General features: G+C 37.6%; 1 protein-coding gene across 11 annotated transcripts in view; it reads right to left on the reverse strand.

The window, feature by feature from the left end:
• Window positions 1-17,099, reverse strand: part of DLG2 (discs large MAGUK scaffold protein 2) — a 2,692,860-nt gene that overhangs the window by 999,384 nt on the left and 1,676,377 nt on the right. For all 11 annotated transcript variants that reach the window (XM_043992745.1, XM_043992737.1, XM_043992735.1 and 8 more), the window contains one exon: window positions 5,995-6,048. In XM_043992745.1, coding sequence (XP_043848680.1) covers window positions 5,995-6,048 — 54 coding nt within the window. The remainder of the gene's footprint in view (window positions 1-5,994; window positions 6,049-17,099) is intronic.

Consider the following 17,099-nt stretch of genomic DNA (forward strand, 5'->3'; position numbering starts at 1 on the left):
CTATGCACTTAATGTTATTCTAGAATAAAATTTTCCAAAAGGTAGAATTAATATATTGACTTCTAATGAGATTGATTTGAAACCTTTTCAATGTAAGTTAATTTTGTCACTCAGGCAATACTTGAAAAGAAGGAAATGTTCTTATGCAACATGACTAAACTATACCTAAGGGACCTCAAAATCTTTTTCTATTAAATAGACCTGAAAATTACACTAACGAGCATGAAGAGGGAAAAAGAAAATTTAGAATATTTGGGGAACAAAAGACTGAGAAAGTTCACTTCATGAATCAGTGATGGAGGTGACATTCCACTTCTTAGTTAAGATGGATATCAAAATGGTTTGGTTCTTAGTAAGAATGCATTACACTGGGGGCAGCTAGGTGGCACAGTGAATAAACCACCTGCCCTGGATTCAGGAGGACCTGAGTTCAAATCCAACCTCAGACACTGGACACTTACTAGCTGAATGACCCTGGGCAAGTCACTTAACCCTCATTGCCCCACAAAAAAAGAATGCATTACATTTCTTTAAATATGAAAAATACTTTGTTTTTTATTCCATCATTGGAATATGAACTTGTTACAAAGTTAAACAGGACATGGCAAAGGGAATTATTGTATTGCATTTTGTGGTCAGGTCATTTTCTCTTAAATACCAAATATGATGGCTCTCTTCTCAGTTGTCATTCTTCTTGACCTCTCTGCAACTTTTGACCCTGCAGACCATTCTCTTTCTCCTGATTGTTATTTCCTACTTGGGTGTTTTCTATACTTCATTCTCCTGGTTCACCTCTTGCCACTCAGTTGCTCCTTCAAGTCTCTTTGCTGGACCCATGTCTTGCTCTTCTAGGCAGGGATGCATCCCAGGGCTGTTCCAGGCCCTCTCCTCTTTGCCCACTAGGCTCTTCCTTAGTGATCTCATCAATTCCCCTAGGTACAGTTATCATCTCTATGCAGATGACATTCAGATTGAAATATCAAGCCCTAATTCCTACTGGGCTGCAGTACCACACCAGCAACTGATTACTGCATATTTACAAAATAATATCCTGGAGGTAGTTTCCATTTACTATGGGGGAAAAATCCCCGGCTCATTATCTTTTCTTTAAAACCCTCACTTCTTCCTAATTTCCTGATTTCTGTTCAAAGTGTCATTATTTCAGTCCTCCAGATTCAAAACCTGAATCACCTTCTATAATTTACTCTGGCTTGTAATCAATTCTTTAGTTTCATCAGTTTTTTTTTCTCTGTAACATACCTTACATCTGTCTCCTCCTTTCCTCACACATGACTAAAGTCTTAGTTACAGCCTTTATCATTTCTTGCTTGGAAAATTCCATTACAGTGATCATACCTCCCTGCCTCTAGTCTCTCCCTATCCAATTATGTGTCACACAGCTGCAAGATGGATTTTCCTAAATCACAAGTTTGACCACGTCACTCCCTTCCTCAAGAAGTTTAAGTGATTCCTTATTATCTTTATCCAAAATACAAATTCTTCTCTTTGGCATTTAATATCCATCACAATCTGAAACCAATTTATTACTATTGGACATTTATAGCAAGCATTTCGATAAAACACTTTACATAGATTATCTCATTTGAGCTTCACAACAACCCTATAATTTAGGTGTTATTATAATTTTCATTTTTTTAATGAAGAAAATGAAGCCCAGAGAGGCGCAGTCACTTATGCAGGGTCACCACAGCTAGGAAATATCTGAGGCAGAGTTTGAACTCATAGGACATATGTCCTAACTCTAAGTGCAGTAATCTTTTCCCACTGCCTGGATAGCTGAACGATTCTCCTTTATATACTTAATATCCTTGCTGTTTCATGTACATGGCCATTAAAGTCCTGCCTCTGTATTTTTGAACTTGCTGCCCCTAATGTCTGGAATTCACTCACTCCTCACCTTAGCCTTGTAGACATCCTATGTCTACAGATGAAATGTTAGCTCCTAGGTGAGGCCTACTTTGATTCTGACCAGTTCTGAAAACCCTCTTCTCCAACACATGAATTAATTTATCTTTATTTTATACATTTTTAAAATTTAATTATCTATGTTTGTGCTGTTTCTCCCAAAAGAATATAAGCTCCTTGAGGGCAGGAAAAATCACATTTTTGTCTTTGTATCCATGGTATCTAGAACTATGTCTGACATATAGTAGGTGTGGTCAGTTATCAGAATATAGTTTATATTTTGCAGGTCTTAGGTGATGAAGGTAGGCATAAAATGAGTTTTTAATTTCACTTTTTAATAACATGGCATAGGAGAATCACAGGATCAAGGGTTCCAATCTTGGCCAAAAGACATGAAAGGATTTCAATATTTAATAACTCCTTTATTTTTTATTTCTAATTTATAAACCATAGTTTCATATACAGTACATATAAAATGAATTTAGAGTAAGTGTACAAAAGCTTATCTCATAAAATGTCAAAAAATAAAGAAAAATAATTTTTCAAAATTATTAAAACAGCATGACTTTTGGCCTACCCTATATAAAATGGCAATAATAATATTTCTAATAACTATATCACAATATTATTATAAGGATAACATATAAACCTTCAGATCTTATATGCAATAGATTATTATTATTATTATTATTATTATTATTATTATTATTATATACATTTTTAGATGAAGCAAAAAGTGCAAAGCATGACTAAGATAAAGATAATCATAGTAATTGACATTGCTGTAATTCTTTAGGCTGTTGAAAAGCACTTATAGGAAATTATCCTATCTGAGCTTCAAAACAAATTTGTGAGGCAGGTATTACAAGCATCATCATTATCACCACCACCATCATTCTAGTTATATGTATCAGGAAACTAAGACCCAGAGGTTGAATGGTCTCAAGGCTAAGTGTCAGAATCAGGATTTGAACCTACTTCTTCCTCATTCTAATTCCAGACTCCATCCTTTACATCACAAACTTTTCACTAAATGAACATAAACTAAAAACCTTGGATCCAGTGTGGTGAAATATTCCTGACTACAGAGTGCCTACTACATACAGATGCATTTCAGAACAGCCAAAGAATTTATAAACTATAATTTGCATTTCTGAAAGTTCATAGGAAGAATATATTTTATTTCCAATTTTAATAAAATCAAAGAATCCACATATGAATACCATGCTTTTATGAGATACAAGAAAATATAAGGGGAGAAAACAATTTTCAAAGACCTTTTAAAATTTGCTCTTACCTAAATATCAGCTTTCAGGAAGAAGGGACAGACTACATAATTTTTTTTAAAAAATCATTCTTCAGACTAGGTGTTTGGCTCAGGCTAGCAGGCCTGGAGAATTTCCCTTAATTCTCTTGGCATTTTATGTATAGAACAGCATGAGCCTGCTACCTGAGAGATTAGAGGCCTAAATTGATACTGCTTTAAGTTAAGTTTCTGCTGAAAGAATTATCTATTTGTTCTATATTCCTACATCACTAGAACAAGAATGACTAATTTTGCTAAGGTATGCCTGGGAACTGGGACAAGAATTATTGAGGACACATTGGTTTGCCCTTTACCTGAGGGAATTAGGGACTCTGGGACATGTTTTCTATCACCCAGGGAACCTTCTTTCCTAAGTGGAAAGGGAAAGGGAAAAGAATGTAAGAAAAGAGGCAGGCATGAGATACTAGGAAAGTATAGGAGAAAAGGAAAGATAGGCAGGGAGAATGTGGGAGACAAAAAAAAATAGTAGTAGAGAGAAGACATCATGGTTTAAAAGAGGAAATGGGGGTAGGAAGAGTGGAAGAGAGAGAAAAAAGAAGGGAAAAGAAAAGGTAAAAGAGGGGAGAGGGAATGGAGGAGGAAAAGAAGGAAGCAAAAAGAAAGAGGAAGAAAGAGGAAGACAGAAGGGCAAAGAGATTAAGAGTGAGGGAGAAGGAAGGAGAAAAAGAAGGGGAGAGAGGGTGAGATAGATGGGAAATAAAAATAGCAAAAGGAGGAAGAGGCAAGGAAGTAGAGAATGAATCTACTTGGGATATTATAGGATATCTTTTGATTTACTATAGTTTTTATAGTAGTGAAACTAATACAGAGGTATACTTAGTCATACAACTTACCAGTGAAATAAAGATTATGGTTGAGATTTTCACTAGAAATAATTCTCACTGTGAGTGTTCCTTCACCAAGGAAGCTAAGGTCTGTTCTTACTTGGTTCTTATAAATTACAACACTATGTCCAATGAACCATTCAGTAAAATTGCATAAGCACTGATTATGCACAAGGCCTTAGGTTAGGTGGAGAGAAAGCCTTGTCCTGTAGGGGCTTACAATTTAATGGAGCAGTAAGCAGTTGATATATGAAAAGTGAACAAACTCCTGCATTGGATTACAAGAGAGCATGGAATGAGGCAAAGAGGTGATCAAGACCAGACAAAGTGAGGTAAGGAAATCTGCAGTGGAAGAAATCAATTTCATCTTGGGAAAATCAGGGAAACCTTTATGAAGAAGTAGGTAAAAGGACTTTTCCTTGAAATATTTCAACAGAGGGACATGGAGAAGAATAGTTTTCCCAGCACAGGGGAGAGTCAGTCTGTGAATACAAGGAAGGTGGGTGAAAACAGGGAGGAGTCTCAGTTGGCAGTGTACTTGGTAGAATCAAGTGTATGAAGGAGAATAGTATGAAATGCACCTCTAAAGGCAGGCTAAAAAGAGATCACAGATTACCTTATATTCCAAGCTAAGGAGTTTCTCTCTCTCTCTCTTTATACATACATACATACATACATACATACATACATACATACATACACACACACTATATATATATGTATATATGTATATGTATATATATATATATATATATATATATATATATATATATATATATATATATATATATAAACAATGCCTCGTAGCTATCCTCTATTAGAGGGTAGCACAGAGGAAATGATGGAAGGTCAGGACAAAGGATCATGAGATTCTACGGTAAGAGAGCAACACCTTGATGAAATGGTTGACAATAGGGTTACAATATGAACTGAGAGAATCGAAGCTAGAAAAGGGATGATGTTCTTAGAGAACAGAGAATTCTCAAAGGATAAGAGGTCATTATGAGGGCCAGCAGATTCAAGAAGAAGAAAGCAGTGGGAGAGTTAGCAGGGCAAGAAATTTTTATCATAAAGTGGAATTTCAGAGTTCCTGCTCCTGGTTTTTCTCTTCCCCAATCCATCCTCTAAATGACATTACTAAAACAGAGATGAAACCATGTCACTTCCCTACTCAAACATCTCCAATAGTTCCCTGTTGTTTGCAGGAGAAAGTACACAATGCTCAGGCAGGCATTTAAAGCCCTTCCCAATAAGGATTCATCTACCTTTACATTCTTATTTCCTAGTCCCTTACCCCTTCCACACACTATATTCCAGTTCAATCAGCCTGCTAACTGCTTCCCATGCATACCACTACATGTCTCTGTGGTACACTGTCACAGAGTGGACATACAACTTTCTATAGCAGCTCATCCTCACTTCTACCTCTTAAAATCCCATTATGGGGCAGCTAGGTGAAGCAATGGATAAAGCACCAGCCCTAGATTCAGGAGGTCCTGAGTTCAAATCCAGCGTAGACACTTGACACTTACTAGCTGTGTGACCCTAGGCAAGTCACTTAACCCTCACTGCATCGCAAAACTAACTAACTAACTAAAATCCCATTATGGTATCTTCAGGGGAAAACCTGGCTATACCCAATGGAGCAATGAGTGTGTTTTCAGTGGAGGCATTTTATCATTCTCTACCTTCATATGTAGTTCTCTTTGGGTTCAGAAATGGTCAATGAGAGTGAGACTTATTGGCATAGCTAACCATGGCTTTAGCAAATATTAAAAGACAAGTCCAGAACCAATTTTAGGAAGCATCATACAAGATTAACTATTGGACAAAGCAGAATACACATACACGCAGAGTCAGATGATTAGTTTATTCTGTAATTTTAAAAAGGAAATCAAGAGGAAAAATTATACTCACATAAGGAATAGTATCCAAAGTATCTGTGTTGACAATAATAGGAGCAGGGCTGGCCTAAAAAAGGGGGGAAAAAGAAAACACTTAAAATATGGAATCTTCTACTCCAAATAAAGGCTAGGTTGCTCACATTTCCTTCCTACCGCATTTAAAATAAAATACCATGAGAGTGAGAGATAATACTCTCATGAATTTCCCCTCACTTCTGCAGAGGCAGAGCCTTGGAGATTTGTGCTGTTCTGGAAAAGAGGCATTATGGGAATTTGAAAAAGAGATAACATTTCTGACATTTCTGACATTTCCCGCCCACCCCTTCCATAACTGTTTTGCAGCAAAAAAAATACAAACGACAAGGAAATTGGCACAATTAATCCATGCCTGATATTTACAAAATTCGTCTTTATCTCTGGCATAGGTGCCCTTTAAGGAATGTGTACTCAACAAGAAATGTTTTCACAAGTAACTTAATGGATCATTTTGTTTGATGACATCTTTACCTAATTCGATCCTTAACAATTTGAGCTTTAGCATATGCCAAAGGTACTGAGAACATCTTTGCAACTGTTCTTTTTTGTTTCTGATGTGTTTACAACTCCACTCTCCTGTATATATGTATACACACACATACAAATACAGTTACTTACACCTATGCATAAACACACATGCATATATGTACACATATAGTTAGTTTAGACTGTGATTTTATCATTTTGGCAGTACTTCTGGTGTGGCGATTCCCTTTACTGGTAGGGATCTGGAACTCTTCTGTAACTTTTTAATTTCTTTCCAGGAACTGGAACTCCCTTTCTTACTATCCGGTCACTCATGGACTGACCCTACTGCTTGCTGATCAGCACAGAAACTCCAACAGCCTCGGGGCTGGTTGGTTCCTCCTTAGGGCTGCCCTCCCTCCCTCCTCCCAAATGATGGTGGCTTGCCATATTAGTGCTAGATCTAGTACAGACAGCTGATTAGCTTTAGTCATACTTCAGGGATTCAGTATTGTCTAAGTAATCTGCCAGCCTTAGAGTCCCATGTATCAGAGACTTGAAGTGTGTGCCATCACATCTCAGCTAGGTGGTGCAGTGGATTGAGCACTGACCCTGAGGTCAGGAGGATCTGAGTTCAAATCTCACCTCAGACATTTACTAGCTGTGTGAGCCTGGGCAAGTTACTTAACCCAAATTGCCTTAAAAACATCTGGGGCCATCTCCAGTTATCTTGATCTATATCTTGCCACTGGACACAGATGGCTCTGGAGGAGCATGTGACCTTGGGAAAGTCACTTAACCCCCATTGCCCCACAAAACAAAAAATAAACCAAAAAGTCTATCATGATTTAAAAGAATGCTAGGCATGCCATGTATTTCTTCATGCAAACTCTCATGTCTCCCATGAAAGGTTATTTAGAATCTGAGCAGGGCTTATATAGAAAGGCGACAAGTAAAGTCATTACAAAGTACAAGATGGTAATCTCCATTTGCATTGACAAATCTGGCTTCATGAATATTGAGTAGACAGAGCTTCATTTTCTGGTTTCTAAAATTTTCATTGGGGAGGAGCCCCTCATGTGGATCTCCAATATCCTACTCAAGTTGTAGATTTCATTTAGATAAAGAAAATTGTCTATTCTCTTGACTTAGTGGGGATATTATATAAATCACAGAATGATTGGCAAGGATATAACTTTGGGGACAGATAATTAGCTAGACTCTGGAATTAAAATATTTCCTGCACATATTAACTGGAGCCAAAAGTAACAGGGTAGTAGTCTATGTATTTGAATGAATAACTGGATTTGGAGTGAGAGGTGTAACTTTGGCTAAGTCCCTGACTCTCCTCTAGTCTCTCTTTACTGATATATAAAATTGTTTTTGTTGTTGGTCTTTTCATTCTCAAAGAGGACCATGGCATCGGGAGGTGATGTCATGACTTGTAGTGAATTGGATTTAAGTGAGGATGGGCTATGCAGTTAACAGCTTCAATCTCTTCTCCAAAGCCACCTGAGTCCAGTGGTAAGATATATATCAAGACAACTGGAGATGGCCCCCAATGTTTGAGGCAATCAGGTTAAGTGACTTGCCCAGGGTCACACAGCTAGCAAGTGTCAAGTTTCTGAGGTCAAATTTGAACTCTGGTCCTCCTGACCCTAGGGCCAGTGTTCTATATACTACACCACCTAGTTGTCTCTTATATAAAATAAGGATGATGGAAAGGACATGTATAAAAAATCTTCTTACTATGATTTTTGCCTCTGATATCAGCTGTGTGATCATCAACCAGTTATTTAATCTTTCTAGTCTTTGGTTTACTCAACAGTAAAAATGTGCTAGTTGGATTTTATGATGATCTACAATCTTCCTTCTAGCCTGAAACCTTTGATCTTCTGCCCCTAATCTATGTGCCAAAGTAAAAGTTCATATTTCAGCCAAAGTAAAAGTTCATATTTCAGCCAAAGACCAAGTTCATATTTCAGCCAAAGGTGTGGGAAATTAGCACTTACTTTATGTCCCTGAAAATAATTCCAACTTGGTTTGTTGTGCTAATGATCTACAGTGGGTAATTAATTGTAGATAAATAAGAGATGTGACATGTTATATTTCAGCCAAGAAAGACCTACATGGCTTTCAGGGGCCAGAGAATAAGAGAAGTTAGACAGAGAGAACAGAGAAGGGAAGAGCATAATTTGCATAGCTTAAAGAGAATAAACTTCAGACAGTAACACAGAGTTTTCAGGGAGATTGGCAAAGGCTTCTAGAAGATTTATTTTCCAGAAACATCATTCTTATCACATTACTTTTCCACTCAAAAACTTACCACGGCTCCCTATTTTTCAAAAGCCAAATTCAAAAAAATAATCAAACAAACAAAAAACAACCCCCAAACAAAGCAAAAAGCAAACCCCAAAACAGCCAAATTCTTCTTTCTGGTTTTCCAAGCCTCCTAGACCAGAAATTCCATAAAAGTAAGTACTATATCCTATCTAAATGTTGTAGTCATTCCCCTTGGCACCTAACACAATTCTTTCTTCCCTTAATAAATGGCAGCTACTATCATTTAGTCCACCTTCTATATGCCAATCCATCTTGGATTTTGCTGTCTCTGATTACCTCCTCTGCTCTAGTTGGGCAGTCTGGTCACTTTCTGCTGGTAATGCTAAACTTACTCCGACTTTTATGCCTTTATACATGCTCTTATCTCCACATTTAATAACTTCTCTTCTCTACTTTTTTTCTAAATCCTTCTAGTCTCAGCAGAAATCCCACCACCTCTAAGAAGCCTCCCCTGATGACTGTAATCCACACCAGGGGCCACTTTCCTTTGAACGGCTATCACACTTAGATTTAGAATGACTGTCTAAAGTTATATGTCCTTTCTTTCTTCTTTCTTTCTTTCTTTCTTTTTTTTTTCTTTCTTTCTTTCTTCCTTCCTTCCTTCCTTCCTTCCTTCCTTCCTTCCTTCCTTCCTTCCTTCCTTCCTTCCTTCCTTCCTTCCTTCCTTCCTTCCTTCCTTCCTTTCTTTCTTTCTTTCTTTCTTTCTTTCTTTCTTTCTTTCTTTCTTTCTTTCTTTCTTTCTTTCTTTCTTTCTTTCTTTCTTTCTTTCCTTCTTTTTGGTAGAGCAATGAGGGTTAAATGACTTTCCCAGGGTCACACAGCTAGCAAGTGTCAAGTGTCTGAGGCTGAATTTGAACTCAGGTCCTCCTGAATCTAGGGCTGGCACTTTATCCACTGTACCACCTAGCTTTCCCCCATGCATAGGTTCTATCTGCACAGTTGGACTGTAAATTCTTTAAGGAAATGGAGGAGAAACACTTATTTTGTATTGTTTGGGTTACCAGCCTAGTGTTCCATTAATGCTTATACAACCAGTCAATAGATAAGATTTATTAAGCACCCACTATTTTTGAGACTGTGCAATGTGTTGGAGTTTGAATGCCAATAAAGAAATAATCACAGCCTCCATAAAGGTTTCGACACACATTTATTTGTCCTATTTCTTTTGTTCTTTTCTTTCTTTTGTTCTTTTCTTTCTTTCTTTCTTTCTTTCTTTCTTTCTTTCTTTCTTTCTTTCTTTCTTTCTTTCTTTCTTTCTTTCTTTCTTTTTTTGTGAGGCAATTGGGGTTAAGTGACTTGCCCAGGGTCACACAGCTAGTAAGTGTTAAGTGTCTGAGGTTGGATTTGAACTCTGGTCCTCCTGAATCCAGGGCCGGTGCTCTATATACTGCACCACCTAGCTGCCCCTGTTTATTTGTCTATAGACTTTATATACATTATCCATTTGGGTCAGATCCATGATCTCATATCTACAGTTATCTATATAATTTTACCTGTGTATGTGCATGTGCATGTGCTTGTGTGTGTGTGTGTATTTGGACAAGATGAGAATAGGGAACTTTGGATGACAAGCTCTAGAGAATTGCCTGAAGCATTGGGACAGTCAATGATTTGCTCAAGGTCACATGGCCAGTATATGTCAAAGTTTGGTCTTGAACTCAGGTCTTCCTGATTCTAAGGCTGGCTCTCTAGGTACTATATCTTACTCCCTTTGCTATATGAAGTATACACAAAATCAATGTAAGGTAATTTTGGGAGGTGGTTACATGCAACCAGTAGCAAAAGTGATACTTGAACAGAAGTCTCCTCTAAAAGTGGATGGAAGATGTATATAGTCTAAAGTATAATACTAATCAAAACCAAGCATGGAATCAGGGAGGCTACACTTTTCGGAATTGTAAGGGGCTTGACCCTGACTGCAATAAAGTTAAAATGAGGTGGACAAAATTAAAATTAAATTGTAGGTCATATTAAGGCTATTTATAAAAAGTTATATATTATCCATACGGAAGTTGTAAGCTGGGCAGCACTCAGGAGAACATGTATTTCTCAACCCAGAGTGTAAAGTACACTTCCTATAGTACAGAGTGTGCCAGTTGTTCTGCACCTAAATCTAGGTCTTGTGGTTTTCAAGACAATCTCCATGGGACATATTGTCTCAATTACAAGTGCCCAAAACTCATGCACAGAGAAATGAAGGGCAAGCGTCTACATAATTAGGAAAGTGCCTACACTTCCGAGACAGAAGCCACGGTATCAAGTCTTGAAATTCTGAAAGTGCTATGAAGATGCTAGTTATCATCCTCACACAAAATATATACATATTCCCAACAGGTAGTGGTTCAACCTTTGCTTGAAGATTTGGAATAAAAATGAGCCCACTCCCTCTAAAGGCAGCCCATTGCATTTTAAACAGCTTCAAGGCTGGTAAGTGTTTCCTTGCATTGAGCTTAAGTGGGTCTCTAAGCAGATTTCACTCATTGCCTCCTCCTCAAGAATAAGCATAATAAGTATTATCTGTGGTCCATATGATTACCCTTAAATATATGAAGAGAATCATTCATAGGCTTTTTTAGGCTAAACATAAGCCATTCTAATTCCATGGTGTTCAATATTTTCCACTTCCTGTTTATCCTTTTCTGGGAATACCCCATCTTGTCTATACCCTTTCTAAAAACTGATACCCACAACTGATCAGACTATATATTTCTCATATAGTATGAAGAGGATAAGGAGAGAACAAGACAAATAGCTAAAATGTAGAAAAATGTAGAGTTAGAACCATGTTATCTATCTATACCTATCTATATATTGCAGTTCATAATATAAGCTATATGGGATGTGTCTTTGCAAATACCAGTGTCCCCAAGTCCCTCATACACAAAGCAATATATACACACACCTTTATATGTGGGTTCATGCATATATATATATATATATATATACATATATAGGAAATTGCTGTTGTAGTTTAGGTATTTCATTTGTGTCTCATTCTTCATGACCCAATTTGGGATTTTCTTGGCAAAGATACTGGAGTGGTTTGTCATTTCCTTCTCCAGCTCATATTAAAGATGAGGAAATGGAAGTATGCAGAGTTAAGTGACTTGCCAAGGATCACACAACTAGGATGTTTCTGAAGCCACATTTGAACTCAGTTTTTGCTGACTCCATGCCCAGTGCTCTATCCACAGACTACTTGTATATATGCAATACACATACACGTATATGTGTATGCATATATAATATTGACATATAAATATTAATACTTATATGCATAATATATGGTATATAAATAAATCTATACATACATACATTATCTACATTAAGAATTATTTATAGGATATGAATATAGGCATGTGCATATTCATATGTATATAAGTATGTATATATGTATGTATGCATATATCACATATACACACACTTACCCTTTGTAAGCCTTGATACACATGCCAGAAATACTATGATAAACCCAGCTCTATCCTTGGTCTTCTCTCCTTTGACGTTTTTGTCATTATAATTATTAATGCCTTGGATTAAGTTGTGAATGACACTAAGGTTGTGAGGGAGAGAGAGCTAACCCATTAGGTGACAAAAAACAGGATTCAGAAATATGTTGACAGACTGGAACAAGCTGCTTAAACTGATGCACTGAAATTCAATAGGGATAAATATAAAGGCTTGCACTTAAATTTCAAATTCAACAGTGCCAATGAAGTATGACCCAGGAGTTCTGGGTTCAACAGTTATCAGCAGTGTGAAATGACAATCTTACACTGCATTAATGAAAATCTTGGAGAGATTTCTAGTATTAACTCTGGCTCAGGGCATCAACTCTTCAGTATGGAATTGAGAAAATAGAATGCATCCAGAGGAGAAGAAGGATTTCATTTTAAGAGAACTCAAAACCATGCCACATGAGAATTTGTTTTGGGGGGTTGGTAGTGTTGGTAGAAACTAACTTAGTCCTAAAGATTATGATTTCATTATTTTTAGAGGCAGTGAATAGAAAAATAGCCTCAGAGTCAGGAAGACCTGAGTACAAATTTGACTTCAGATTCCTACTAGCTGGCTGACATTGGATTAGTCAACCTCTGCCTGCCTCAGTTTCCTCAATTCTAAACTAGGAACAATAGTAGCACCTATCTCCTTCCAGGGTTGTTGTGAGGATAAAATGAAATAATATTTGTGAAGTGCTTAGCAGAGTGCTTGACACATAGTAAGTGCTTAATGAATGCTTTTTCCTTTTCCTTTCTAGACTTTTAGAATCCTCAACTCATAGTTGTTAGTACTTTTGAAATTAATTTATATATTTTTTTAATTTTTTCCAGGCAATGAGGGTTAAGTGACTTGCCCAGGGTCACACAGCTAGTAAGTGTCAAGTGTCTGAGACCAGGATTGAACTCAAGTCCTCCTGAATCCAGGGATAGTGCTTTTATCTACTGTGGCATCTAGCTGCCCCCAACTTTATATTGTTTTTCCATTTACTCTGTATACCCATGAATATACACATAGTTGTTCCCTCTCCCTCCTAGCCCTCAGTCAAACATAGGATCCCAGAGGGCAAGGGCTATTTCACTCTTGGAATGTTGTCACCTGATGTAATACTTGGCATATATTTGGGACTTAATAAATATTTGCTTTTAATTAAGCAACCAGAGTGTAAGTTCTTCTTGGTATTTTTATAACCTAACAGTAAGTGTCTGTTAAGAGAAAATTTAGAGAGAATGGTAATTATTTTCTCAAGATCTGTTGTTATGTGGAAGATGGATTGGAGTTATTTCCAAGCAGATATAGAAAGCAGTACAGTTTCTACTCTTCTGATATATAAAGAAGAAGTTCTGGGTTCAGTATAAGAAAATTCACTTTGATAAATCCATTTCTCACAGTGGGTTCCCCGGGGAGATAGGGAACATCAATGGTAGACTTTTTCGATAACCATATAGACATGTCAGCCCAGGATAAGGGTAGTAAATGCACAACGTCATCCTAGAAGGGCAGAAACATCATGGAGATGGGTTGGGACAGATGGATCATTTACTATTTGTTTGCTTGCTTTTGTTTTTCTAGTGGGGCAATGAGGGTTAAGTGACTTGCCCAGGGTCACACAGCTAGTAAGTGTCAGGTGTCTGAGGCCGGATTTGAACTCAGGTGCTCCTGAATCTAGGGCCAGTGCTTTATCACTGTGTCACCTAGCTGCCCCTGAGGATCATTAACCTCATTATTCTTCACATCTTATTATTTACTGGCCTTTCAGCCTCAATCTCTACTAATTCAGCTATTCTGATTTCTTCCAACCATCTAACACTCTCTCAAAACCAAACCAAACCAAAGCAACAAGAACAAAAACCCTCTGTCAATGATCATTTATCTACAGAGGCATGGAAGGCTTTGTTTTACATCAATGGAGGGAATGCCCAGACTCATTAAAGCAGGACCTTTGAAGTAATGAGAAAATAACCATTAGGTGCCTGGCACTGTCCAAGGTGCTAGTAAAAAAAATGCAATATTACCTATCCTCAAAGACCTTGTATATGGGACATCACATTTACAAAAATGAAAGAATTAAAAAACGAGGTGCTTGGTGGAGTGGGTGTTTGTACTGGCAACTGGAAGGAATCAGAATAGGACATTTATTGTATGGCCCTTGTCTCCTCTTTCCTCCCTTTTGGTTCCCCCGGCTTCCTTTAAGACTCAGGTCCAGCTAAATACCTTAGGGTCAAGGGAAAATTAAAAAGAGAAAAAAGATAGTTAAGTGATAATTCTGTCTCAATAATCTCAATATCACGTTGGATTTTTATTTTTAGGAGTTTGCTTTTGCCTTAGGTAAAGGAATAGCTTGGTACAAATTTTAGCTCTATAATCAGAGAAAGAATTGAAAAGTCACTGGAGGTTCAATCCCCCAACTGTTATTATCCTCATTCCCAAACTACCTTGTATTAACTACATTGTATGTATTTGTATTTGTTCATTTCAGATTTATGTTGTCTATACTAATATATTTATTTGTTGTCTTCCTCATTGGAATGTATGCTTTCTGAGGGCAGGGACCATGACTTTGCCTTTCTTTGTATTCTGAGCTCTTAGCACAGGGTCTGGCACAGAGTGATTGCTTGATATATAAATGCTGAATGATTCTATTGTGATTTGAAGGAAGGTAGGAATTCAAAGAGCTAGAGATGAGAAGGCAGTGAATTTGAGGCATGACTGATAGCCTGGACAAGGTTGCAGAAATGGAAGATGAAGTGCCATTTATAACTATACTATCCTAGTAGAAATACTGGTTCTGGTCCCATTGGCCTTGGCATCTATAGGAGTTTAGGACAATTTTAGTTCTTGGAAACTGCTATATCCAGAGCTATGGGAGAATTCTCACCATTGCTGCTCCTGCTACTGAATCAGTTAATATGGGAGGATTTGATTTTGTATTCTTGCAGCAAAATTTTTAGGTGCCATGGGGTAACAATGTTGCTGTTTGTAATCAGTTTGGTGGATGCCGAGATTAGGAAGTAGTTTTAGGCCAAGGGTAGAAAGTATGGTATTTGACATGAACAGACCATTTGGAGAATGTTTGTAGAGAGAAAAGTGTCCAAGGGGTATATCTGTATGATTTGCAGAATGGTGGCATCTGCAAACTTTTGTCTTGGGATCTCCCTCCTGTGGCATCATCTGGTTCTGGTGCTTTGAGGGCTTTGTGAGGGAGCATGCTGCAGATTTTAATGTTAGTTTGAGTCATGTTCTTGTTGCTACTGAGCTCCCACACATGATATGTACTAGTCAGGGGTACAAACTATGCTGCAGATGATTTATTAGATTCAGCCTACTATTGCCTACCTGTATTATGTCACCTCGATTTGCTGCTGGTTCCTGTCCCTAAGGTAAGGTGCTCAGGGACACGAGGTAATGTAACCCACTCATTCCTTCCCTATACACCAAGGAACGACCATACTAGGTTTTTTTTTTACATTGCAGCAGATGTTGGCACGCACTTTGGGAGAGATATATTTTTGTTGTTGTTTTTAGTTCCAATAGTGCTATGCCTGTCTGCCATTCCAGATGTTCAGAACAGTGATTTCTTTAAAAAAAATACAGAAGGAGCCCAGCTGGAAGCAACTCTATTTGTAATGGAGGGAGAGCCTTATGGCAAGTTCTACCGTGGGATGTGTGAAGATGGGGTAACCAGAAGATCAGGGACAAAAAAGAGGAAGTAACAGAATGAAAGGGAAGAAAAAGAGACATAGGAGCCCGGGGCAAAACAGGAAGGGAAAAAAAGCAGATGGAGGAAATTACTAACTCAGTATTTAACTTGAGATTCTTCCTGCAAGCAAGGTTTCACAGTAAAAGACTTTGCATACCTTTACTTCATGTAGGCTGACAACTTGCAATTATTCATAAGTCAACAAGAAATGTGCCTGATAAGACTGAGAAAGGAAAGACAATATCTTTTCCTCTTTGAAGGATTGACACACAGAAAAGGAATTAGATTATTCTCTACATACTTCCAGAGTGAGAGAATTTAATATAGGTGGGTTTCAAAGTGGGAGGTTCGAGTGAAAAAGAGAACTTTCTAACCACTAGAGGTGTCAAGCAATGTAAGGAACTGCCTGAGAGAGGACATTGTGCCATGGCAATACAGATGTCCAAGAAGATTCTGGATACTTACCTTTCAGGATGCTGTAGAGAGAATTCCTGCTTCACCTAGTACAGTAGATAACTCCTAATGTACCTTATACCTCTAAGATTCTAGGGTTCTGTGCTTCCAAACCTGTGCTTCTCCTCCTGTTTTGTTGTTTGACCTGAGGGTCCTTCACTACAATAATATCACCCCTGAGAGATTCGGAAAATGAAAGCAAATTCAGATCTCTCCATTTGAGTACCTAAAACATTTGGTCCATGTTCACCATGAATAGGTGTCAATACAAACATGTATTAAGTACCTACTGTATGCACAGAGCATTCTAGGTGCTAGGAAGAAATAAGAAAAATAAAATAGCCCCTGCCTTCAACTTGCTTACATTATACTGGAAGATCTGTCAGTCATACAATAAGAAAAGAAATATAAAATGATTTGAGGAGGGAGAAAAAACACTATCACCTGAGGCAATAAATGGGCATATTGAGGGAAGGTTCCATGGAGCAAGATGCACCTGGAACCAGCAATTTTTTTTTTATTTTTTTGCCCAACATCGGGCCGGGAATAAGCATATGTTGAGTATCTACTTCATGCAAAGTTCTGTTCTAAGTATGTTCACAAGTAGTATCACACTTGTTTAA

Source organism: Dromiciops gliroides, chromosome 3 (assembly GCF_019393635.1).
Source record: "Dromiciops gliroides isolate mDroGli1 chromosome 3, mDroGli1.pri, whole genome shotgun sequence".
In the NCBI taxonomy this organism is placed as follows: domain Eukaryota; kingdom Metazoa; phylum Chordata; class Mammalia; order Microbiotheria; family Microbiotheriidae; genus Dromiciops; species Dromiciops gliroides.